Source organism: Poecilia formosa, unplaced genomic scaffold (assembly GCF_000485575.1).
Source record: "Poecilia formosa unplaced genomic scaffold, Poecilia_formosa-5.1.2 Scaffold37, whole genome shotgun sequence".
NCBI lineage: Eukaryota > Metazoa > Chordata > Actinopteri > Cyprinodontiformes > Poeciliidae > Poecilia > Poecilia formosa.
The window spans coordinates 1,720,784-1,746,317 of NW_006799976.1; the positions used below are offsets into that span (position 1 = coordinate 1,720,784).

At 41.5% G+C, this 25,534-nt stretch overlaps 3 protein-coding genes across 5 annotated transcripts in view; 2 read left to right on the top strand and 1 right to left on the bottom strand.

Moving 5' to 3' along the window:
• Positions 1-7,558, top strand: part of LOC103137098 (GTP-binding protein REM 2-like) — an 8,907-nt gene extending 1,349 nt beyond the window's left edge. For both annotated transcript variants that reach the window (XM_007550649.2, XM_016670773.1), the window contains exons 3-6: positions 869-1,178; positions 1,260-1,333; positions 3,478-3,655; positions 6,874-7,558. In XM_007550649.2, coding sequence (XP_007550711.2) covers positions 869-1,178; positions 1,260-1,333; positions 3,478-3,655; positions 6,874-7,166 — 855 coding nt within the window. In that variant the 3' untranslated portion in view covers positions 7,167-7,558. The remainder of the gene's footprint in view (positions 1-868; positions 1,179-1,259; positions 1,334-3,477; positions 3,656-6,873) is intronic.
• A 1,434-nt stretch (positions 7,559-8,992) lies between these two features.
• paics (phosphoribosylaminoimidazole carboxylase, phosphoribosylaminoimidazole succinocarboxamide synthetase) lies at positions 8,993-23,346 on the bottom strand. 2 transcript variants are annotated; one of them, XM_016670771.1, is made up of 15 exons: positions 23,278-23,346; positions 18,319-18,816; positions 18,185-18,244; positions 16,562-17,152; positions 15,802-15,879; positions 15,409-15,557; positions 13,098-13,137; positions 12,816-13,013; positions 11,131-11,309; positions 10,873-11,052; positions 10,677-10,790; positions 10,501-10,584; positions 9,608-9,788; positions 9,358-9,516; positions 8,993-9,257 (listed from the first exon to the last, which is right to left on the bottom strand). In XM_016670771.1, exons 2-15 carry the CDS (start codon positions 18,800-18,802, stop codon positions 9,091-9,093), a joined length of 2,664 nt encoding a protein of 887 aa, XP_016526257.1. In that variant the 5' UTR covers positions 18,803-18,816; positions 23,278-23,346; the 3' UTR covers positions 8,993-9,090. The 2 variants fall into 2 exon arrangements, with proteins under 2 accessions (XP_016526257.1, XP_007550712.2); XM_007550650.2 differs by lacking the exon at positions 23,278-23,346 and adding an exon at positions 19,489-20,272.
• Positions 13,553-25,511, top strand: ppat (phosphoribosyl pyrophosphate amidotransferase). The gene is made up of 11 exons (XM_007550651.2): positions 13,553-13,873; positions 20,326-20,392; positions 20,576-20,782; positions 21,704-21,816; positions 21,899-22,044; positions 22,327-22,399; positions 22,478-22,629; positions 23,101-23,228; positions 23,308-23,529; positions 24,703-24,823; positions 24,918-25,511. The coding sequence occupies exons 1-11, from the start codon at positions 13,746-13,748 to the stop codon at positions 25,073-25,075; spliced, it is 1,515 nt and encodes a 504-aa protein (XP_007550713.1). The 5' UTR covers positions 13,553-13,745; the 3' UTR covers positions 25,076-25,511.
• The last annotated feature ends 23 nt before the right edge of the window (positions 25,512-25,534 follow it).

Here is a 25,534-nt window from a genome sequence, read left to right on the forward strand (position 1 = left end):
TTAGAAAAACATTGCAAAATATGTTTTGTTCAAAACCTTTACCTGTGCAGTACATTTTTGTTACATATTTAAAATTGATCACAAACGGGAACGATGACGGAGATAAATATCGGTTGTTAATATCGGATCACTTTTAATCAGATCAATACAGATGTGTTAAAAAATTATCGGTCGTAGTTACTTAAAGTATTTATTGGTTTGGCTGCAGGGTTTATTTGAAAAAACTAATCCTCTTGAAGAATGCACTGCTGTCCCACTCCAGTGTGTGACCAAACTGGTGACCAGCATTAGGGGGAGGTACCAGGCTGTACTCATTGTGTATGGGCCACTCACACACTTCAGAGGCTGCTGTTTGTTGAATTAATGAATTGTTAGCTTGTCTTCAAGCTTTAATCATCCGATCCAATAAATGCCATCAAACAAGAGTCAATAGCAAAATAAAATTTTTGCCATTGGCAGGGAAGATTCGACCCGTCTACAATTCTGCTGCTTAAACCACGATTTCCTAACAAACATGGGATTGTGCAAATGGAAATGAGAAAGATTTAAAATTGTTTAAGATTTATTGCCAATTGGCATAGTCTGCCATGCACACAATTTTCTTAGCTTTTTTCCTTCGTGTATTTTTATTGTTGCTGTTTTGGAACTGGTGCCACGAGGATGACTCTTGCTCTGTTGACGAAGGAGAAAAGAGACAAAATTCACACATTTTCAATGTGTGAAAATTGTACTCATGTCTTGACAGTTGGAGATTTCTTTTGTTTGTTTTTTGGTTCTTTTGGTTTCAACATGTCTCTAGATAAACTATGAGAGGAAGAAAGTTTTGGAACTTACTGAAAGTGTGTTACTGTGTGTTTTGTTGGTTCAGTGTGACAGCATGACTCTGCCCAGCACCCCCACTGTCCGCAGAGGAAGCACTCCTCTGCCCATAAAGCACCAGCTCAGACGAGAAGAAGCTGTTCACGATGACGTGGACTGGGCCTCGGGAGCTGCCGGGCCTTCCCCCTCGCCGCTCGGCTTCAGCCCGGCCCTGGACGACACTCCCATCATCTCCATGGAGGGCAGGCACGACGGGCCGCTGCGGATCGCCCTGCTGGGTCAGAACGGAGTCGGGAAGTCCTCCCTGGCTCTCGCCTTTGCCGGTGACATGGACCGGGCTGCGTCGGTGGATTCCGACGGTACGCAAGATTAACAGAGATGGTAAGTAAACAGCAGCGTGTGTCGTCCGAGAGCTAACAGAGGCTGTCCTCCATCCTTAGGGGAGGGCTACGTGCGCACAGTCAGTGTGGATGAGGAGGAGAGCACCATCGTTATCTATGACAACTGGAGACAGGTGAGCCAAACAACACCTCAGGGTCCGCTCTGCTCCCAGCTCCCTCATTAGGCCGGCCGAGACCTCTCTGCAGCTGTAACCCATATGAGCTCACCTACTTTTCAAACTTTTCACAGAACTGTATGTTTTCTTCTTTTTTTTTTCTTTTTTTTTTTTGACCTAATTCCTGGTTTGGTAAGGGAGAAGTTTTCATTTCCCTTCCTTTATTTAAGGTTTATACTGCAAAAACACAAAATCTTACCCAGTAATATACTGTCTAGGTTCTTTTCCAAATATCTTATTTCTCATTTTGAAATAAGATGAGCCTACAAGTAACTTTTGAGCAAGATATAAGAGCTTGTTTTAAATCAATAATTCCTGAAAACTACTAGTTCCATAGGTGGAGTATTTCACTTATAACAAGACATATTTCCCAAGTTATAAGTGAAATAATCTGCCAATGGATCTAGCACTTTCCAATCATTATTAAGGAATTATCGACTTATCGTGCTGAAAGGTTACTTGCAAGTTAGTTTTATCTTATTTCAAATGTACTGAGATATTTGCACTAGAAGAAACTAGACCAAAATTACCTCTGTGAAGATTTTGTGTTTTTGCAGTGTAGCGAAGGATGAAAATAGACTCCAAATAAGCGGCATGTAAATTTTTTATTTCAGCTCACCCCCTGGATGCACGATGCTTTAGACAGGCTACCAGTACAAACATTTAAAGCATCTAAAAGAACAAAAAGCAAAGAAAACAGGTGCTATGTGGAGTATTATCGCTGTATGCATAAGCAAGTGAAATAAAATCTGCTCCCATTCTGTACCAGGAGATCATTGTTTTTGTTGTTTTTTTTTCGTGTTTTGTTCTCGTCAGCACTGTGGCAAAAATAATTGCCCAGGCTGGAGAGGTGTCGTGACAAAAAATAAAAAAAGGAGAGGAGAGTAAATCTGCAGCATGTGCATCTGTTCCAGCGAGGAGCGCTCGCTCTCGGCTTGTTTGCATATCTCTTCCTCTTTTCCCTCGAGTGCGTTTCAGAGGCGTCTGTGTGAATGTTGGCTTGAGCCGCCCACAGCCTGGGAGTGCCAGCTGACTGCGTTAGCGTTTCTGATTTAGACGGATGTGTGAAAAATACCGAAGGCTCATGATTTTGTTGCTGCACTCCGTCTTTTTTTGGGGTGGCGGCTCTTAAATTTGGAGTGGAGACATTGTCCGTGCTTATCATCATCAGTTGGTGCTTAGCAGTGGCGGTCCAGGCCCGTATGGGGCCCCCAACAGGTTTTAACATGGGGCCCCTCTGACTACCATAAATCAACACATCCAACTAATATCTGCTTTGTGCATTTGAAAGCACTGTATATCTGCATTTGTAAGCCTTACATATATAACAGCTTTATTAGTAACTTGGACCTCCATGTTGTTGTTGTCTTTTTTTACCTCTAGCAGCTGCAGTCCTTAAATACAGAGATTTTTTTTTTTTTACAAAGAAAGAGCAATGGCAGCATTGACTAAAATAGTTTTCTCAATTACAGTAATTTCAGTGTCATTCAGAAGTTTATATATACTCATCAATAACGTGAATGTTACACTGATTTTCAAGCTTTAAAAAGCAATTTGACAAAGAGGTATTTTTAGGCTAGATTGTTAGGTAGGTTGCATTTAAATCGGTTTTCTGAACTATTAGGCAACAATGAAAATAAGTATGTTAGGAGAAATCGATTAGAAAAGTAAACAACACACTTTAACTGCCCAGCAAGGTGGTGGTGACATCATGCTGAGGGTCTGTTTCACTGACAGTGTTGCACAAAAGTTGGTAGAATGACGAAGGAGGGGGACCAACTCTAAATCTTTTAACTTCACCTCAAATCAGCAGCTCATCCAAGAAGGCGACTGATCACAGAAGCACAATGGATAACCAGAGCATGTGTTTTTCCAAAACCTTTGAAATGCTTTGTTTCTTCATTAAGGTTTGAAATAAAATGTCCTGTTTCCCTTTGACGTCCTCGTTCCATAAAAGTAGCATCTGCTGGGGATTCCTCGCAACAGCTGTGTGTTTTTATTCCACATCTTGTTGAAGTGCAAAGTGTTTCGGCGTATAAATAACTGAGTCTCCACCTTTTTTTTTATTTATTTATTTTTTATCTGTTTTTACCTTCCCACAGGACCTGTCGGCTCTCCAGTGTGAAGTGTGTGTCCTCGTGTTCTCCGTGACCGACAGGCGCAGTTTCCACCGCACGGCCCAGCTCCGTCTCCTCCTGAGAGAGACCCAGCCTCAGACTCCCATAATCCTCGTCGGTAACAAGAGCGACCTGGTTCGCTCGCGCGAGGTCACAGCTCAAGGTGCGTTTCCATTCTCCGCCCACCTCTCCCCGTGGTTTCGCATGCGCCTCTTGCTCTCACCCCAGGTGGCGGGATTTCCTGCTATTGTAATGGCAGTAAACAGCGACGTGAATGTAAAACTGCGTGTCTCACCGCGGTGTGGGAGTGTAGAGGGTGCCACAATTACAGTCAGAGCTGGAGAGCGTTTGTAGTGAGTGTGCGGCTGCCTCTTCACATTCATAACACTTTCGCAGCATTCAGGCTGTGTGACAGTGTGTTATTAGCTCCATTACGCGAAGGTTAAACATCACATCGATTTTGATAAACACCGGTGGCACTAAAGTCAACAACATCCTAATGGCATAAGTGCTGTGCATGTTTTGTTTTTTTTATCAATCGGGAAATACACTTACATAAATCAAGGATTCACAAACTTTCCCGCCCCAAACAGCGCAGAACCGCTTAACAAACCCATAGACAGTTCTACAAAATATGTAAAGAGACATCGACTATTATGTTTTGTTTCCTCACTTTTATTCACTAATCAATGATTATTACATATGTTTAGCAAATGGACGGTTCCATTGAGTCTTTTTCCTGCCCATTTTGCACTTGCTATGCTAGTTCGAGGAGCAAAGATTAAAAAACACTAAGGTGGCAAATAACGTTACAGTTAATTATTTTTGCTTTATAATATTGATTGCAAAATTATGATGGAGTATTACGGCCGCGCTAAAAGCAAAAATAAAAAACAATAAATCACAGTTACAAAGTCATAAAATCACAAGAATAAAGTCATAAATATCAGAATAAATTCGTATGAGTTTGAACTCGTTTTAATACCACAGAAAGTTGTATTGTGAGCCTAAAGTCGTAATGTTGTGCCTTTATTCTCCTAATATTACAACTTTATTCTCACAACTTCATTTCTTTTTTCTTTTTTTTTAATGGTATGGATCTAGTATTCTGTTTATAATTAGAAAAGTTCAGCTCAGTCAAATTTTTTCATTTCATCTTTATTTTTTTTTAGTTTTCCTCCAGCCCCCCACTATAATAACCACCAAGATAAATGATAAATTCTTTAACAATTATCTTAAATTATTTAAATCTGTGTGCCTTAAAGAAATAAAAACAAAAAACAAAATGAGGATTATATGTGTGGAAAAACCAATTACAGCCTTCCTACTTATAGGACTTGAGAGGGAAAGTCCTATAGTTCACCAAGTGTGCCCTGTAAATTGTTTAATTAAGCAAGTGTGGTGAGTTCTGTCGCCTATCAGCCTGGAATAGGTTATAAGAGCATTTGCTAACAATTACAAGTTCATTATTCAACAGCGAGAAAGATTATTCAGAAGTTGAAAATATTCTGGGCAGCCCCAGACTCTTTTTCCTCGTCGTCGTAATGTCATATTTTGCATGGAAGTTTGAGCAGAGAGATTAATTGAACAGAATTTGGAATAAATCTGCAACAAAAACAAAACGTGAGAAAAGTGACGCACCGCGAATGCTTTCTGGATGAGCTGTATGCGAAAGAAAACTATCAAGGTGTTGCAATGGCTCAGTCAAAGTTCAGATCTCAACTTGACTGATGTTTTTGCAAGTTATTGCAGCTAATGTGGCTCTAGGAGTCACATGTCCTGCTGAAATACGGGGTACTTTCTTTAGACATTATACAACATTTGCCAGATTTACACACGAACAGTCAAAGAATGTCGCGTTTTAAATCAACCACAGTGCACCCTGCCTTGGGAAATGACTGCACTGTTCATTATGTAAAAGCTTCTTAATGTAACGACTGTCTGGGGTCTTTGAGGCAAGTTATATTGATTACTGTTCGTGCTGCTAATGGCGCCAAAATATCTGCTAGTAGCAGAAAAATCAGCGCAGCAACATTGTTTCTGTTTGTAAAGAAAATGTCCTTCTAGTACGATGCAAAACGACTCCAAAATACACTAAAGACGCAAACCTTGGAGTGCTGACCCTCTGTTCACCCACTCTGCCTCTGTTTGATCCACAGCTGCACACATTCATATGTCTGTTTTCAAATCATGTACGGGTTGTCTAATGTGTGAAGTTTCTACATGATTGCTTTTTTTTATTTTAGCTTTTTGACAAAAAAGAAAAACCTTTAATGTCAACACGAAAACTGATTTCAACAAAAATAATGACAAATAATTACAAATATTTAACATAAAATAAAGGATTGCATTATAATTCACTACCTTTAAGTCCATATGTCTAATAGGCACTGGATCTGTGTTAATATGGCCCAGACCTAAGTCTAATTGAGATAATACTTGTAAATTATGTTCACAGATGCTCTCCATCCAAACTGGCTGAGCTAAAATGATTTTGCTGAAGAGAACAGAAATAAATTTCAGTCAGAGTAAAAAACCTAATAAAGATGTTAATAACTTACAGAGCAGTGAAACCTGATTCTGTGAAGCAATAGCTTCATCTTTATATTTGCATCATTTTCATTCCACTACTTAGAGTTGGTCCGCCACATAAAATCCTAATAAAACACCATGAAGCTTGTGGTTCTAAAGCAAAAACATATATATATATATGAAAAAGTTCAGGGCTTATTAATATTTTTGAAAAACACTGAAAATGTTCTTAAAACTAAAAACTTTTCGCCCAGAATCTAACTCTAAATGTCATCATCAGAGCCGGACCAAGGGATACGCAAGTTAAGCAGCTGCTCAGGGCCTCCACAACACTAGGGGCCCCCAAGAGCATCCTTTGATTTATTTTTGTGGTGATAGATTTCACCTTGTGCACATTTTTTGCACAGCTGTGCAAAATTTTTAAAACGGAAGAAATTCAATTTGCTAACTTTGCTTACTGCATATTCGGTGTTTGTCTGCAGTTGTTACTTTCAAGTTAATATGCCATTACTTAAATACCACTCTGCATTTCAAAATGCAGATTAATCAGAGCATCTCTGCTTGTTTGTTATTCCCCAATCAACAGCCATAACACCTCTATGATGTAAGCTAATTACAAATGACGCTAATCGTAGTAGGTATTTTACATGTGTAGCGCAGCCTAGAAATTATGAAGTATCTGGGCTTCGACGTGTTGGTATTGGTGGCCCCAAATTAAAATCTGCTTAGGGCCCCAAAAAGGCTTGGGTTATCACATTAAAACCTCTTAAGTAGATGATGGTAAAGATTCTTTGCTCTGACAACACGTGACATGATTTTTATTGACTTCCTTCCTGTCGTCTCCGTCAGAGGCCATGTCCAGCGCTGCCCTCTACAACTGCCTGTATTTGGAGATCTCTGCCTCCCTGGACCACCGCACGCCGGAGCTCCTGGAGTCCACTGTGCGACTAGCCAGAGGTCAGCCGCCGTGGCCTCCGGGATCCAGCGCGGAGGACATGTGCGGAGGAGGTCAGCGAGAGAGCATCACCTCGCGTGCTAAACGCTTCCTCACCAGCCTGATGCCGCGGTACCCGCGCGAAAGGGAAGTGGGCAAGTTCCTGAGACAGAAGTCCCGCTCGTGCCACGACCTGGGGGCGCTGTGATCGCACGCGGCGAGGGGTTTTAATAGCTTAGCAGAAACAACTCGAAGTGATGTAGTAAAGCTGCAGAACGGAGGAGGGAGGGAGTGACGCAGCACTTAGTGGACAAAGATGTAGGATGTGAATGACAGATGGGGGAGGGGGTGTGCGAATTTACCGGAGAAACAAACGGGAAGGTATCGCAGTATGGTGTGAAGGATCATCCGGCGCACAGGAGGAGATGGGAAGAAAAACTAGCTATCATGTCAAATGGCGAATTTTTGTACACAAGTTTAAAGAAAAACAAGAAAAACACTAGTGTAAATAAGCTGTAGATGTGATACCTAACTGCCACAGCTTTAAAAGCGAAATAAATTGCTTTTTTTTTTGAGCCTTCAAATGGCTGTTTCACGTTGGCCTTGAGTTTTTATTTTTATTCTTTATTTTTCTGTTGTCACCTGGAGCGGATGGGAAGTAATCAAAGTATTGGAAAGAAACACACAGCATAAAGGCATCTCTGCAGATATCCGTAACCTTTTACCGGGTAAGACCTCACATTGCGCTCATTTCTTTTAAGCTGTAATTGCATCCATGACGACGGCGGAGGAGCCACAAAGGGCAGCGAGGACAGACAGGAAATAAAGAGATCCACAGAGTAACAGCAAGGCAGGAGATGCAAAAGAAAAGCAGATTATTGTATATAGACCAACTGTTGCCATGTTACTGTTGTCTAGGAAACCTGGAGTCAGAGACTTGGACATTATGTCCACTCTAGCTCTCTGGATTTGTCTCTGCTCTTCGGTTAGGGAACAAGGAGGTTGGGTGTTGGTGATTGCATTGTATTTTTAGAGTTTGAATACTTAAAATAATTTTTAAAAATGAAGATCTTCATTTTTCATGGACTCATCTGTACACTCTGCCCACAGTACTTCTGTCCTCCCACGGCCACCCACACATGCAAAGATCCTGGATCATTATACTTTTGTTTTTTATCAAGAAGAAAAGCTGAGATATCATAGAAGAAGAAGAAAGGAACAGAAAATGGTGGCACAGTAGTCATGAGTCATTCTCTTGGCTACAAACTACTGGAATGAAATGAAAGGTTAAGATTTTGCACAGGAAAGGATTAGCCTCAGGCGCCCTCTGGCGGTTTATCTGGAGTCCTGCAGCACAGGAGATAGAGATATAGCAAAGTGTTTTTCTTATTTTAATTTATTTATTTTTTTAGCAGCAGTAGTGATACTCAGAGCAAACCAGGTGTCATGCAGATGGTGTTGTGGGAGTTTTAACACAAGCAGTGAGGAGGAAAAATATGTCAACCGTGTGTCTTTTTTTAAAAGAGTAATTTATAGAAAGCACAACAACAAATTACACAGCAGATATGAGAAACTGGGAGGTCAACTCCCAAAAATGGGCATTTGCCTGAGTGAAGAGTGTACAAAATTTGTCTTAAGATTTATTTTTCTTACTATGCAATTACAATGCAGAATTGCGCTGTTGAAATCTAAGTGTGCTTCAAGTCATGCAAGTCATTCATCCAGTTCCCCGTTGTGTTTTTGAGTTAAAAAATGTCTAAACTGGACAGAAAATTTGATGTGTTATTGAAATATTGGAGAATTAATACCTGAACACCAACTATAAAGTCTTAAAAATGCAAACATTTTAAATAAATGTTTGCATGCTTATTTAAAGACTTAAATAAGCAATACTTAGCCTGGTGGGGGCACAAGTAAAGCCTGATGGCCCGCCAGGCTTATAATGCACTGGGGGAAACCCTGGAAACCTTATAATGCTGCATTTTACATTCTGCTGATGAAGTTGATGGATTAAACAGACAAAATAAATGGCCATTTTATTAATTCTTGTTTTAATGGAATGATTCAGGAAGATCTACAGTTAAAGGACAAAGGCATGATATGGATTTAGGGCACAAGTCGGTCTAAGCTACTTAGAGGCTACAAGCCTGTAGTTTTTGGTCAGCAAGCTTCAGAGACACCCATGTGTTGAGCATGGAGGCCCTCAGCTTGCACCACACCAGGTGGTTGCTCAAGCCGATGATCTGGGCCGCAAACTGAGCCGCGGCATCAGGAGAGAGGATCGTGGAGCAGCCCAGGCCTGTGGAGGACACGGAAGACAAGAGGGCTTAGAGGCTGTGACAGATCAACCCACCTCTTGTTAATGGTACAGCAAACAGGACGCCGAGTGCTCTGCTCACCACTCGGCAAACGGAGGGATGACCAAACGTCTTGTGCTCCCCAGTCTGGAGTGAGAGGGGGGCAGTTGATGACGGGATAAGCGGTGTTTCCAGACATCACCGGCCCCAGGCCGTTACTCCTGCCAGCTACAGCCACGAATATAGTAGGAACCCCGTCACCTAGGGGTGAAAAATAAGTTAAAAAAAACAAAAAAAAAAACACATAGGGCAACACCTATCAGTTAGCCCTTTCATCATAAGAAATGCATACCTTCATATTCTGCTTTAATACGGAGGGTCTCATCTGGGCCTTTGTGAGCAGACGTGACCCTCAAGATGCAGGGGAGTCCATAGGAGGTGCAGGCCTTCTTGATTTTTTCACAGTGAGCCATATCAGAGGTGGAGCCCATCAGAACAACCACCCGGCCACTGGCTTGGGGCTCCAGGAGGAGCTACCAATAACACAGGGATCAAGACCCACATTAAGCACACTGCAGGCGTTAATGTTTAAGAAGAACACCAACTAGTGCTACAGAGTACTATACAAGAACAGCAATCTGCATGCTCATGCTTCTGGTCGTGTTTTTTCATATTTTCCCATCCACTTGAATTTCAGAAAGACAGTCATTTTCCAAATGGCCGCCGTTTGACTCTAAAAGCAATTATTGCCATAAACTGTTCCCTATTTTTATGACTTGGATGTCAGTGGATAGCTGTGACCACCATTGACAATAACCATTACCAATTATAGTGAAAATATACATGCTCCACTATAATCATTTTGAAAAATGTCCAGAGAGAAGAAGAAAAAAAAAGTAAAAATCAAGAAAATATACATGATTTGTATTGCTCAAAATATATAGGCTACGATTTGACACTAAACACTTTCACCTAGTTGGAAATTTTAGTGTAAAAATCATTTCCCATGATGACAATGGTGGCCATCTTGAAAAATCAAAACATCATCAGTAAATATGATTTGTGGGTCCAATTGTGTACGATTTGCCATCAAAATTACTTATCTGCTCAGGGATCATCTTGGAAAATTGCTGCCATCTTGAATTTCTTCAGTGGCTAGCATGTGAAAATTTTTGCTGAAATATTCAACCATCTGCTGCACTAAACCAAAGCATTCCTCAGGTACTGATATCAAGTAAATCCTACCTGGACCCTTTCAGAAACCCACTCAAAGTTCCTCTTCACCATCTGCATTGCTTCTGGAGTAACTTCTTTCAGGTCTCGATACACCTGGGGGTGGGGGGAGAAACCCAAAACATTTTAGCCTTTACAGTTCACTGAAGGTACGTCATCATACAATAAAGACGATTACAATTTCTGACCTGCTTATCTTTCTGCTGGCTCCGATCGCCAGCCGGCCAGAGCCTCCACGAGTCGTTGTCGATGACGTCAGAGAGAACAATCTCCCGTGTTTTAACATTCACGCCGAACTCGATCTACAAAGATTTAAATAGGAAAATAAAATAAGTTCTGTTGTTGGGTAGAGTAAATAACCAGCAGGGGGATGGGGGTACCTGCCTTCATGTCCACCAGCGTACAGTTCTGAGTAGCCCAAGCCTTCTCTAGAATCTCAAAGATGGCCACTGTGCTGCGGTTCATGATGTCCACCTCACACTGGCCGATGGTGAGCCCCGCCAGGCTGAACTTGGCCGCCAGCACCTGCTCCTCGGACCACTGAGGATCGTTGTTGGCGTCGTCCTAAAGAGAACAACAGTCATTCAGCTCGCACCCATTTACAGACGGCCGATTTCAATCATCGTGAGCTTTCGCGCTTACTTTGAAGAACATCTCCATCTTCAGTGGGGTGAAGCGGTAACCCTCTTTGACTCCCGGGTTTCTCTTCAAAAAGGACCCAGTTGCCACTCTGCGACACACCCACTCAATGGGAATCATCTCGCAGTGGGCAGCGGTGAATGCAGTCTCCGAATGTTGCTGCACAAAGGCAGTCTTGATGCCTGCAAAACAAGGCAGATGTTAAGAAACGCTCCGGCTTAACGCCAGCCTTAGACTTTAGAAATGTATTCCAGGTTTTTGAAGGAGTTCCAGGCATTTTTAATGTTCAAATTCAACACTTTTTCAAACTCAGAAACAGCAGTAGATTCTTGACCATATTTTTCAAATTTAGCATAAGTGTGAAAGTACTAAGCAGAAAATATTTATGTTTGTATTGCCTTAAAAACACAAAACTTAGATACATCAGTAACTATACGAGTGAACAAATGTATAAAGGGATGGAAGGGCATGACAAATGAACGTCTGTACAAATGGTTCGTTCCAAATGGCTAACTCAAATCTATTATTTAGATGAATGGAAGAATGGGCAAAAACAAAGGGATGAGTGGCTTGGTTAGGGCAGATCTAATTTGTCATTCCTGACATATAAAATACACCAATAAACTTCCAGCCTTTCCAGAGCAGTTAGCAAAAGATGATAGCCTAAAATGGCTCAATCATCATTACAAGAACTGATTGGTTGACTGTTTAAACAGAGAGAACTTCAAAAAGCCATCAGCAGTGTAAAGACAGGCTCCATCCCTCAATGCAATTCTGCTTAATTAGAATGTGACTGGCCCAGTTCTGGTGAATTATGAATAAGAAAGTCACAAGACGGACCCGACTGCCGCTTGATTTACACACACCAGACTGAAGAGGCACATGGCAGAAAATTACCCAATTACTTCTGCGTAAAGGCAGAGAAAACGAGTGATTTGGAGATAAATTCATTCGTAGCTGTACTTTGTCTTTACAGATAGCAAATGCCTGATGTTACCTCAGGGCAAACATGTCAAAGCCAGGTGGTCTTCTTTGTCCTTAGTGGTCACCTTACTGATCTCTGGCCTTTCCGTTCGGAATCACCCCAGTATTCATGTCAATCGTTAGTACTCAGCTGCTAATAAGACTAAGGTTGTCGCAATAAGCAATAAATCGCTTGAAAAATTGAAAAAACAAATTCAATAATTTCCCTTTGCCTGATTTACTGTTTCTTCTGTCCATTGCATGGGTGTCAACCAGCCCTTTTTTGAATAAGACAGTTTTGTCTACAGAAACTTCATAATTAATGTTATTTATTTAAGGTATATAAAATGTCTTCTAGTTCTATTGCAAAATGTTCATTATAATTTTAATTTTATTGATTTGAGAATCTGAAATTTGCATTCTTATGCCATAACCATTATATTACTTGAAAATGGTCTCTAAACAACAATATTATTGTGTATTGGAATAAATTCTGTGACAATTTATCGTCAAGCTAAATTTGTTATCGTGAGAGGTCCTAATTAAGGTAGTTTTTCTTTGTACTGTCAGAGAGTAGGTGGGATGAATAACGATCATATTCCTGAAATATCTTGAGGAATTTGTGTGAAACTTGCTTGAGGGCAAATGTGACACATCTGCACCAGCTCACGCTGCACCCTGCAGCACCAGCACCTCTGGGTTCACAAACGTCACCAAGTCCTCACCAGATTCCTGGAGAAGTTTGAACACGCAGCAAGTCGTCTTGTTGGCGATGGCAGCCTTGCCCTCCATCTGATCTTTCCTCGCTGCATTCCCAGCGGTGATCTGGTCTTTGGACTGCACCAGAACCAGTCCTGGCTGGTCCACCAGCTCGAAAATCTGCTTTGTCTTCCCCTCACTCAGCTTCTGGCCGATGTTCAACTCTGAAATCACGCACAAGAGCGAAAAGAGAAATCAAGCTGGTGGCGTTTAATAACTAAAGCATGAATTGATTGTTCGTGCAGTACCTGTGCTGGAAGCCATCGCGTTGGTCGGTCCTAAACTGTCCTAGAGTACAAGCCAAAGAAAGTTGTCAGGAGCAGCAGCAGGGAGGCGTGGAGGCATGCAGCAGGAGAGAGGAAGAAACCGAGCCCTGTCTTACGTTCACTGACAGCCAATCACAGCCTTCCACAGACTCCCTCAGCCAATCACAGCAGCGTTTTGCGATCACGTGGGTTCAGGATGCTCCAACACATAATTTTAAGGAGAAAAACTTTGGAGTGCCACCATTTTTAAGTTCGATAAGACAATCGATCTGTCGAAAACCGGATCAACTCGAGACGGCAGGTCTAGTGACCAAGCAGGATAGTACAAACACTTGTGTTTGTGATCAAATCCGGGTTTATTCATTCATGATAAGAGTTAGGACGTCTTGTTTTTTCGGTGAAAACCGTCTCAATCTTTTTTTTTTTTCCTTCCTTACCCTTGATTGAATTAGTGTGTTTCGGCCTCGTGATGGCGAGTTAAAAACGGTGTCAGCTGACCTGTTTTTGTTCGCCACGTTGTGTCACACAAAGCACGTGTTCACTCAACAGTGTACGTGCACGCGCACGCTGCTTCGCTCGGTCCGTTCGGGTTAACTGGGTAACCGGTGGACTCACAGCGTCGAGGCCAGCATGGAGTTTGAGGAGTCCGGTATTGGGGAAGAGTGCGGGGTTTTCGGCTGCGTGGCTGCCGGAGAGTGGCCCACGCAGCTAGAGGTGGCTCAGGTTCTCACTCTGGGACTGGTGGCGTTACAGCACAGGTAAGCGTCGTGAAGGTTTGCCTTGAGTAACGGAGGATAACTTATCTTTTGGCTAATGGCTCTCTCTTGACTGGCTTTTTTTCCCCTCCAGTGTCAAGTTCAGGGGAAAAAAATAAAAATAATAATGCAGGCATGGTTACCTAAACTCAAACCTGTAAACATTTAAAACATTTAAAATTTGCTATTATTTGTGTTAGAGTGTTTGTGTGACGTTTTGAGTCCACTCAGTATTTCTAAGTAGAAACTGGGGGTTTAAAGTCTGTAAAACATTTAAAGCTACTACTCAGACTTGTTTCTTTAAAAGCCATCAAAGTACTTTATATTTAGGTTTTCGCATGCAGTACATGTGATATTTTTATTTTGCCGGGAATAGCTATTTAAGCAATGTAGAGTCTACCCTCTCAAAAACAAACTTCCAGGTGGACTTGCCTCTGATGACATCACATAAGGCAACTGATCAGTATTGTGCACATCTTTTGCATTTTTGCAGGGTTTTTTTAATGTTAATCTTCATTTATCAATTAAAAATTTATTCTACAAAAGAGTTTCCTAATTTCATGTAACCACTTCAACATGTGTGATGTAATTCACACAAAGAAAGAAAACTGCAGGATTGGTAGGGTTTGTCTACGTTTGATAAATTAATTGATGAAATTCTAATCTTTTTTAATGTCATTAGTTCATTTCTAACAAGTTTCTAAGGACATCTTCTCCACTTGGTTTGATTTCATCTCAAAAAGAAGAGAAAATAAAAATTAACTCATAATTAACACAAAATTTAAAAGAAATTGTAATGAGTTTTTAAAATGTGTTTATTATACCTAAGTGACATATAACCCTTTTCTGTGACAGAAACAGGAAGCCAAAGTGTGCTATGTATTGCCTCAGGATTAAAAAGCTCTGCTTCATAGTAAGCTTGACTTGATGCAGTTGCGGTCCTAGGATGAATTGTGCCGTGGGCAGGCTCCTTTTGCAGCCCCCCCCCCCTGCCTCCTCACACAAACACACACTTATCTGATGAGGCCCATTATATAAGAAAAAAGATCAAACTCTGTAACTAGTGTGCAGTAATCCAGATATTGTGAGTATCAGTACAATTTTAAGCTAGAGATGGTTAAATGGATTTCCACTAACTGGACACGCAAATAATCCATAGAAAAACCCCTTGAGATGTGCTGTGATAACATCACTTTTCTTTTCCTTTTGCTACAACCTCAACCATCAACACTTCTTTAATTTTACTAAGCTGATATTCATTCATAATACAACCTTGAATGAGACACAATGAATGAGAATCACTGTTGGCTGAAACATCATTTTCACTTAATTAAAAGTTTTAAATCAATGTTAGATTTGCATATGATTTAAATCAATATCATGACTAATGTCCTTCAAAATTACATTTCATAGTGCAGGTAATGACCAGTAGTGGCAAAAATAGGAATTAACACACTTTCTATTTGAATTATCAGCCTGTGCTTGAGAAGTTGTTTGTTTGTTTTTTACTGTAAGTGACACTGGTTTCTAATGATTACCTGTGTTTTCGGGGGTGGATTAGAGTGGGCCATGGAGCAGACGGATTTGATCTTTATTATGGGAACATGCTCCTGCTCCTCTTTGCACAGTGCCTCCACCTGAGCACGGCCTGTATTCAGTAGTTTCGCTGGTTTCTGGTATGTGGAGTCTGAAAGTAAAAACATCGGCAAGCTCTGATGTCATTACTGTCCTTCATACATAGTTTGCGTCACAGTCGACCTAATCTGGCATTGTGTGTGTCTTTTGTTTTTTTCTTTTTTTCTTTGTTACTACAATTATATCCTCATCTCGTTACCAGCCTCTGTGTAGCAAATCACGGGGCGGAGCCCTCGCTTATTCAAGACATCATGGGACATGCTCAGTGATGACAGAAAGGAGGAATTTTTAAAAACCTTGATCCACAGCTTTTCTCTTCGTTCCTCTGTTTGCTGGAAAGTTGACGTCTTTTCCCGCCAGAGTCTCAGAGGGGCCTGCAAACACCAAGCAGCAAAAACAGTGAGGAAGTAAACTCAACAGCTTAATCTGTTTTTTTTTTTTAAACATAGTTTTTTATGTTTTTCAGGATATTGATACTGTGAATGTTTCAATAAGTTGGTGCATAATTTTAAGTCTTGAATATTGGGGATATGTTTGGACTAGTACCTCATGCTAACATTAACTTTATAGTCAAAATTAGCATTTTAGCTAACGTTACGATAATGACGGTGGTAAGTTGTTAATATTAATAAATGGTGATGATAGAACTGTTTAAGTTAAAATTTTAGCCTTCACACTATTGTTACTCAATTAAATATGTTAGTGTAGGTTAATGCTACGAAAAGTCATAATAACATTAACATTTTAGCTCATTTTGATATAAAAGCTAAACTATAAACTATATGTCGTGAATGTAGTAAGTCAGCATGTTAAATTGTTTGGACTTTTACTTTGTAGATAAAAGTCCAAACCCTACCGACCCTATTTTAAGGTCAGTGTGTAGAACGCATTACTTTATTAAAGCAATGCAATACTGACATTTTATTCTAAAACAGATAAAGATATTGAGGGTAAAGTGCGGCCTCATGTTTATGGTTGGTTTAAGTCCCTTTTTCTTGTTTAGCTAAAGAACTAAAGGTCTTTTAATAGTAATTAGACAAATTATGATCAGCTCACTCTTTGGGGTGCGATGTTGATCCGACTGATGCTCCCTGATTTCTCGCAGCCTCAGATCATCAGTGTCTATGACTAGGCCAGAATCACTACGACAAGTTTTCTCCTCCACCGCTGCTCCTCTGCTTGACTTTGCTAAGCAAACGTCAACCCGACGCTTTTCCTCACAAATCTGCAAGACTGGGAGTGGGCCCGAATGCGAGGCGTCAGCAGCCCCCCTGGTGCGTAGCGAGCCGTTTGGGGCGTGTGTCATGATGGCGTCCACTTCATCATAAAACCTCATGAGGCGCTTCCGCTCAGCTTCGTCCGTCTTGCTCCTCTGAAGGGACCGGTAGAGGTACTTGAGGTTTTTGTACTTGGTGTGGCACTGCTTCCAGTCGCGTTCAATGCCTTGCTGCATGAGCCGGTTGGAGATCTGGACGAAGATGTCCCTCTTTCTGTTCGAGCTCTCCAGCTGCTTGCACACGCGTTCGTCGGACCACACCTGGATGAGAGCTTGCACCTCCTGGTCGCTCCAGTTCCGGCCAGTGTCCGACACCGTGACCACGTGGAACTGGTCTGAGCTTGGGGAGTCTGCTTGTGTCAGATGGGCCTCTGTGGTGCAGAAGAACAGAGGTAGTAAACATCTCTTTGATCCAGAGTTCTTGCACATTTCGCTGTGTTACAAATTCATAATTTTTGGGGATTATTGGTTGTTTTTAACCAACTTAAATGTATAAATCAAAAAATTTATGGCAAATGTGTTTTACCAACTTCCTCGTTGAAACATATTTGCAAACAAAGGATTTTCATGTTGAATACAAATTGTATATATTTTGCAGTTTTGGCTTAACATCAGCTTTGACTCCGTTCTTCGCAGAGTCTGAATACTCCAGTTAATGATAATCAATTTACTAAATTAGATGACAATTACTTAAAGAATTGAGTCGTCACAATTAATCTAATTTACTGTTTCAGTCTTAGATAGATCATGGAATGTTGTTGGATGGATAAATTGAAACTGCATGGATTAATTAACAGACGATGGAAATGGATGAACATTGATTGGTAAACGTTCAATGGACAAACAGACAAATCATAGACGTATAGGTGAATACATTATGGAGAACAATGGATGGATGAATACACAAATGAGCAAACGGTTGGATTTAGCACACAGGTGGATGTTGGATTTTGAACAAATATGGATGACTGTTGGATGAATGGATGGATGAAACTTTTAGGTAATGTGAAGATGAATGAAGGTCAGAAATGTAAACATTTTCCTTGTATTACACAGTGAATTAGACTGAAACATTGGTAACACTTTATTTGAAGGGGTGTGCATAAGACTGATATGACACTGTCATAAACATGACATAACACCTGCATTAAAAGTCCATTAAAAGTGCCAACTTTGCATTATTTTGTAAATAATGACAATTTAATGCAAAGTTGGCATTTTTAATGGACTCTCAGTGCAACTTTTAGAGCAACTTTGTATTAAAAGTGTCATTATTTACCGAATGACACTTCATGACAACATTCATAAACATTCTTAAAGACTTCTTCATGTTCATGACAGGTGTCATGTTAGTCTTATGCACAGCCCTTCAAATAAAGTGTTACCGAAACATTACATCATACCTGTGCCTCTCCATTGTGCTTCTATGTCTCCATCAATATCATAATCATCACTGTTGTCGTCTGAAAATATAATGCAGAAAAATTAATTTTCCTGAATTCGATTGTATGGTGTGTAATCCATCAGTAATGCCCACCGTCTTCAATCTCAATGATGATCTCGTTGTCTGACGTCGTGATGGATCTCGTGTTGCCCGGCGGTGTCTGTAGCTGGCCCGCCGTCACATCTCCGTTGTATAGTCTCTTTTGCATTTCCTCTGTCCCATTCTCCAGTCCCTGGTTGAGCAAGATGGCTTCCACCTCTTCAAAAAACTTCATATACCTCCCAGGGCCCCCGGCGCCGCTGCCCGCGGCGGCATGGGCGCTCTTTGCCGTCTTGTAGTCGTACTTCAGGTTCTTGTATTTGGTCCGACACTGCTTCCAGTTGCGCACCACCCCGAACTTCCTCTGCATCTGGCGAGCCATCTCCTGGAAGATGCACTTGTTGCGCAGCGTGCTCTTCAGGCGCTCGCGGACGCTGCGGTCGGCCCAGACGCACAGCAGCGCCCGCACCTCGTCGTCCGTCCAGTGGCGGCCGCCCTCTTCGGTCACGTTTGGTGTGAGAGGAAGACTGGGATGCATTCTAGCCTTTATTCCTACAGACACAGACATTTTTATCTAGGGATGAACCGATCCACTTTTTTCACTGCCTATATCTGAGGTTTGGTTTTGGCTGATGTGTACCACTACAGAAAATTAGTGCTGAACTGACTTAAAACGTTTCTTTTTTGTAAACATAAACATGTACTGCGTTACAAATATATTTGATAATTCTGCACTAGTAACACATTTAAATGCTGCAATAGCCTCACAAGCTTGGTCAAACAAGTAAAAACAGCACAACTTTGAATTTGTTCAGTCAGTTCAATGAGGAGTACAACAACTTAATGTAAAATAAATAAAAACAATAGGTTCACCACCTTGGTCAACCATGTAAAAATAAACTGTAACAAACTTTCTTTGAACTAGTAATTCTAAATATAATGCAAAATAAAAAACCATGAGCAAAAAGCATAGAATTAGACTGAATAGATCTGCCCTTATATATCGAGCACATTGTCACTGATGCCCGATCTAGAATTTTCTAAATCAGTGCATCTCTACTTTTACATTTGTTAAAACTTTTTTTTTTTGAATTGGGGAAATAATTCAGCTTTTAGAGCAAGCAGGCAAAAACAAACAAAAAAAAACTTGTATAACATACTTGCTCTTTAAGCAAAGCTGAACGTCTTAGGCAGTGCTACGGTTTGTGCTAACCCCAGATTTACCTTCATTCATTGGCACTGAGACTGAGGAAATGTAGATGGCCTCCACCGGCCTTCCATCCAGTCCCGGGGCAAAGCCGGCTGACGTGCCCGCGGCCGCGTCAGCCCTCCTGCTCTGAAGTCCCAGACTCCTGCTCTTAGCCTGACACTCCCTCCAGCCGCGCGCGACGCTGAGCCGCCTCAGCCGCTCTGAAATCAACTCGAACGTGCCCCTGCTCTCTGCGCCGTGCTGAGCTCCAACCTCATCCCACACTGACACGAGAGCCAGCACCTCTGCTTCCCCCCACGGCCTCTCCGGCGAGCCGTGCTCCTCCACCACCACCTCCCCGTCTGCCCCTCTTTGTCTCTCTGTTCCTCTCTCCATGTTTCGAGCTGACCTGGAAACGTTTTCGTTTCCTCGGCCCCCCCTTTCTATCTTTTTTTTATTTTTTTTTTTGTCTCTGCTGCCCGGTTCCCTAGGCAACCAGGCGGTTAAGCCTGAGAGCAACGCCTACGTGCTGAAAAGCAGCCTCACCACTGGCTTAAGCTGTGTGCAGAGGGGGCGGGATCAAGTGTAATCTGAGAAGCAGCTTGGTGAAATGGACTGAAACTGCAGCAAGACGACTCTCCATGAATGGCAGCTCCGCAAATGAGAAGCTCCTTTGTTCTGTTTTTTGTGTGTGTGTCCCCTCCTCCAGCTCTGGTTCCTCTTTTCTTCTTCATTGCTTAAATCAAACCGGTTTCAACCGCCTCAAGGCGCATTATCAGAGCTGAGTTTGTTGGAGCATGTCCGGTCCTGTTGGAATCTTTTATCCGGACTCCATCCTAGCAAAATTGACGATTTTGTTTTTGCTTCCTCAGAGGTCAGGAAAGTGCTGGGATTGTCACAAGCAATGGAGCCAGTCCGCCTACATACACGAGCCACAAGGTGAACGAGTTGTTTAATTCACACACGCATCAAACATGGCCTCAGATTGCACACATGACGTTCGGTTTATACGTAAACGCTTCACCCTGGATCACTTTAATGGCCGCTTGGGCCTCTCCTGGTTTGTTTCTCACTCGAATAATAATCTGATTTCAACCAATGATCCCTCTCGGCATTTCTCAGGGCATGGGATTAGTGAGCACCGCTTTCCCACCAGAGGCTCTGCTCAAGCTCCGCTACGGGAACCTTGGCATCTGCCACACGCGCTACTCGACGACCGGGTTCTCGGAGCTGCAGAACTGCCAGCCCTTTGTGGTCGACACGCTGCACGGCAGGATCGCTGTGGCGCACAATGGAGAGCTGGTCAACGCCCGTGCCTTAAGGAAAAAGGTGACGACGAGCATTATATATTATTTGTGATTAGTATTTATGCTTTATGCATAAATACATTTTTCCCTCTCATTTTTTTCACTTACTTGCTGATTCTATTCCAGCTCCATAGTTGTTTGTAGCCACTGCATTCACAGAGAACCCAGTCTGACATGAAGTTGTTAGTTTGACAACAAGCAATTTTCTCTTGGGGATCAATAAAGTTTATTCTATTCTATAGAGCTGAGTCTGAGTTGTTAAAACACTGATTATGTTTTATAAAAAAAATCAGTGGGCAGTATTATGTAAAATTAACGTTTTTGAGCTTTACGTCATGTTATATCATCAGTCCCTCATCAAAACCATGCCTAAAGTGTTGCATTTATTTCTTTATGCATGTCTGGGAAATCCTTCAATCTCCCATGGCAACCATTCAGCTGTGCAAAACACCTGAGTGGACCTAGCGTTGCGTTCAGACCTCCTGAGCTTTTTTTTTTTTTACTTTCTGTGTCACAGAGCAGCCCTGCCCCATGACTCCCCCACTCAGCTCCTTCAGCAGCAACAAGCAAACACCTGATGGAACTGCACATCTACTGAGCTCTTTATACGAGCTACTTCTGAGTGAAACACTGGCAAAAACTTTGTTAAAGGGTTAATTGAGGAGGTATGATGTGATGACATCTTGGAGGCGGAGTTTCAGAAAGAGCAGGAGTTTCTTAAGGAGACAGAGACCCAATTTCACGGCATTAAATTACAAAATCAAATTTCTTTTAAGTCATGTTTTATATATGTAGCATTTTTTTATAACATAGTTACTTCAACCAATAGATGTGATTCTATGTGCCTGAAAAACATATAATACTGCCTCTTTAACGCCTATCAGGACAGCAGCTTTGAGCACGTTTTGCGTCTAATGCCCCTAGTCTTAACTTTGTGGTGCAGGTAATGCGCCATGGAGTCGGTCTCTCCACCAGCTCAGACAGCGAGCTCATCACCCAGCTGCTGGCGCTGACTCCGCCCATGGAGGAGCTGGACACACCTGACTGGGTCGCCAGGTGACTACCAAGTCCGGACGCTGCCGAAATGCACCTTCTCGCATTATTTCCTCACCTGACTTTTAGTTTTCTTCTATTGTAGAATTAAAAACCTCATGACGGAAACGCCCACCTCTTACTCGCTACTGATCATGTTCAAAGATGTCATCTACGCGGTGCGTGACCCGTATGGGAACCGGCCCCTCTCCATAGGAAGGCTTGTTCCCATCTCTAGGCTCCACAGTCCAGGTATTTGAGTAGATTTTGCTGTTTGATTTTCACTTGTTTAGAATATTGCTCTAATTGAGTTGTGAAACTGGGAGAAGTGAAAGTTTAGTCCAGGCTGGCGGGAAGCCAGTTGAAGATCTCTAACAAAGACATCGGATCAGCATTTCAATCATGGTGTCCACGTCTTTCCCCTCTGAACTCATTTTCTTACAAACACGAGGTTCAGCACCCTGGGATTTGATTTCGTCAGAGGTCAGAAAGCTGCTGGTGGATGATTAACTTGACTCTTTGCTCCCTGGTTAGGTGCAGGAGAAGAGGACACTGAGGGATGGGTTGTGTCATCAGAGTCCTGCAGCTTCCAGTCCATCGGAGCAAAGTAATTGCTTTTAATGTTTCTCCATATGTCCATAACTCTGGTCTGTATTAGTTTCTAACATTGCCAAGTCCATCTCAGGTATTACAGGGAGGTCTTACCAGGAGAAATAGTTCAGATATCCAGGTTTGGAGTGAAATCTCTAAGCATCGTTCCTCGCCCTGAAGGAGACCTGCCCGCCTTCTGTATCTTTGAATACGTTTATTTTGCCAGGCCAGACTCCATTTTTGAAGGTATGAATATTTCTGTATTAAGCATTAAGCCGCGTATAATTGCGTAAATTGGAAGTACGAAAAAATACATTTGTTTAATGAAAACATAAATTTAGAAAAAAGAAGGAAAAAAAACTCATATTTTTTATTTAACAAAAAGTTTCTGCGCTAAGATAAGGTGGTTTTTCCGAAGTATCGAAGTTAGTGTATTTTGCAAAATGACAATGGAAACACTTTTTTTCGCATCACACGAGTCATGTGATCAAAACCAGATGTTACTAGTGGCCGAAAAGACAAAGAAGATGACAGGAAGTTGTTGACGCGGTATGCTTTTTTTTCTTCGCGTGAACAAACTTATTCATGTGATTTTAATTGCGTTTCCATGGAAACGCCACAATTTTGTCGACATTAGGGGAATATCGAAAACCTTTTGCGCACATTTGTAATAGAAACACAGCCGCTGTGTAGTGACCGGATATTACCGCACCGCAGGGCAGATGGTGTACACCGTGAGGCAGCGCTGCGGCCGCCAATTAGCCATCGAAGCTCCGACGGACGTAGACCTGGTCAGCACGGTGCCGGAGTCCGCCACCCCTGCTGCTCTGGGCTACGCTCAGCAGGTCAGTCCGCAAATCATCTGCTCAAAGATGGAAACACGTCAACACTCACAATAATATCTCCCTGTCGTCCTTCTCCCAGTCCGGCCTCCCGTACACGGAGGTTCTGTGCAAGAACCGCTACGTGGGAAGAACGTTCATTCAGCCAAATACCCGCCTGAGGCAGCTGGGAGTGGCCAAGAAGTTTGGGGTGCTGACCGACAACTTCGCAGGGAAACGAGTGGTGCTTATTGATGACTCCATCGTCAGGGGCAACACCATCTCCCCCATCATTAAACTGCTGCGGGAAGCTGGGGCGACAGAGGTTGGTTTCCTGTTGTTGGAGCAACTGCTGGGGTTGATGCAGATTAGTTTATAGTGTCCGTTTAGTTTTTATTCTATTTATTTACATGGAGATGTATGCAGTGAAGTGTTACCAGCTTGGCTCTGTTATTGTAGTGTTTCTATTTGTATTAATGAAGCTCTTTTTAGGACATTTTAAAATTGTGAAATAAATAAATCAAAGGAAATTATAATAAAATAAGTTACAGATAAGCGTGGATAATTTTTTTCCACATTTTTGTTTTTTAGCTCTGTATGATTGTAGTGCTTTTACACTTGTGCTGTAAACAATTTTAAGCTAAATAAACTTAGCTAAATACAGACTTTTGCCTGACAAAAGAAGCTGATATCTTGATAATAATCAAGAATAGTTTTCTTTAATTCCCTGAAAAACTACAATAAGCCATTTTTTTCCAGAAATCATGAGAATTGATTACATTTCTTATGAGAGGATTGTTTACTTTCTTCCATGTTTTTTTGTTTGTTCTTTGAAAAATTATTGCCATCTTCTAAATAATCAAAAGAATGGATGAAAGTACAAATTTAAGCCTCAACTGAAGTAAAGATCAAGTTAAAGAGAAAAATAATTGAAGACATTTTAAATGTCGAAATCTGAACTCACCGAATTTAAGTGTGAAGTTTAAACAAATATGTAAAAACATTTTTTTTTATAAAAGTTACATACTGCAGCTTTCAGTAACTTGCAAGCATTTATCTGTTAGAAAAAAATGAGAAAATTCTCATGTTACAATGCCGGGTGGATTGAGTTTTCATTCTACAGCACCTTTATAGACTAAACATGCCAACTTTTTTTAATCCCCACATATAGAATAATTAAAAAGCTAGAAATTTTTAATTGTGAGCAAATGCAGTCCAGATTTTTGTTTCATTCCACTAAAATCACACGTAAATTGATCTCTATTAAAAAAAGGCAATTTAATTTTTACCCTTTCTGTGCAGTCAATCTCTGAGACATGACGTCTCATTCTATAAACGACGATACACAAAGAATCTCATGTTTTATGTTTTTTATAAGTATGAAGTGAAAAAAAAATCACAGATAAAAATAGCACTCACTACTTTTACGTTAACTTCAGTGTTTACTGACTGATATAAAGAAAACCGTGATGGTGACTGAAGACTCTTGTCTGTGCAGGTTCACATCAGGGTGGCGTCTCCACCCATCAGGTTCCCCTGCTACATGGGCATCAACATCCCAACCAAAGAGGAGCTCATCGCCAACAAGCCAGAGTTTAAGGACATCGCTGGTTATATTGGTAAGGCTTAATAAATATACAGTATATGTCTTTTTTTTAAATACATGAACGTGTTTAAATGTTCGTCTCTTCTCGTGCTCGTTCTGCTGCGCAGGCGCCGACAGTGTCGAGTATCTGACCGTGGAGGGACTCGTCTCTGCTGTCCAGGAGGGAATCTCCTCCTTCCAGAAGGAGAACGTCAGCTCCCAGAAGGAAGTCGGCCACTGCACCGCCTGTCTAACTGGGAAATACCCAATAGAACTGGAGTGGTAACTGGGACAGCAGCAGCATAGTGGAAGGACTCAGTCCTGCCATCTGAAGGAAAGAAACTGTTCCACAACTACAGCGCAGGCATTTCTGCAGTCTCTGCTACAAACTTTAAACTGAAAATTGTCACCTTCCTAAAATAATGGTTTAAGTAATTTTTTGCCAAGTGATTTTTTTTTTGTCCAAAAAGCCTCGTGGGGAAAAAAAAAACACTCACCACTGTTTTAGGAAGGTGACAAAATACTGCTTTTGGTTGAGCTTTACACTACTTTCCTAAATCACTGGATGTGTGATTAATTTTCTAAGCACACTAATAACTATGTACATTTGTTTCCATTGCATGTTTAAACATCAAATGTGTTTAGAAAAAAAAACATTGTATTCCAAGCATTTTCATATCAGAGCATTAAAATGTGTAAGAAACACAACTGGAGACCAAAAACAAACTCTCTTAACGTCTTTAAA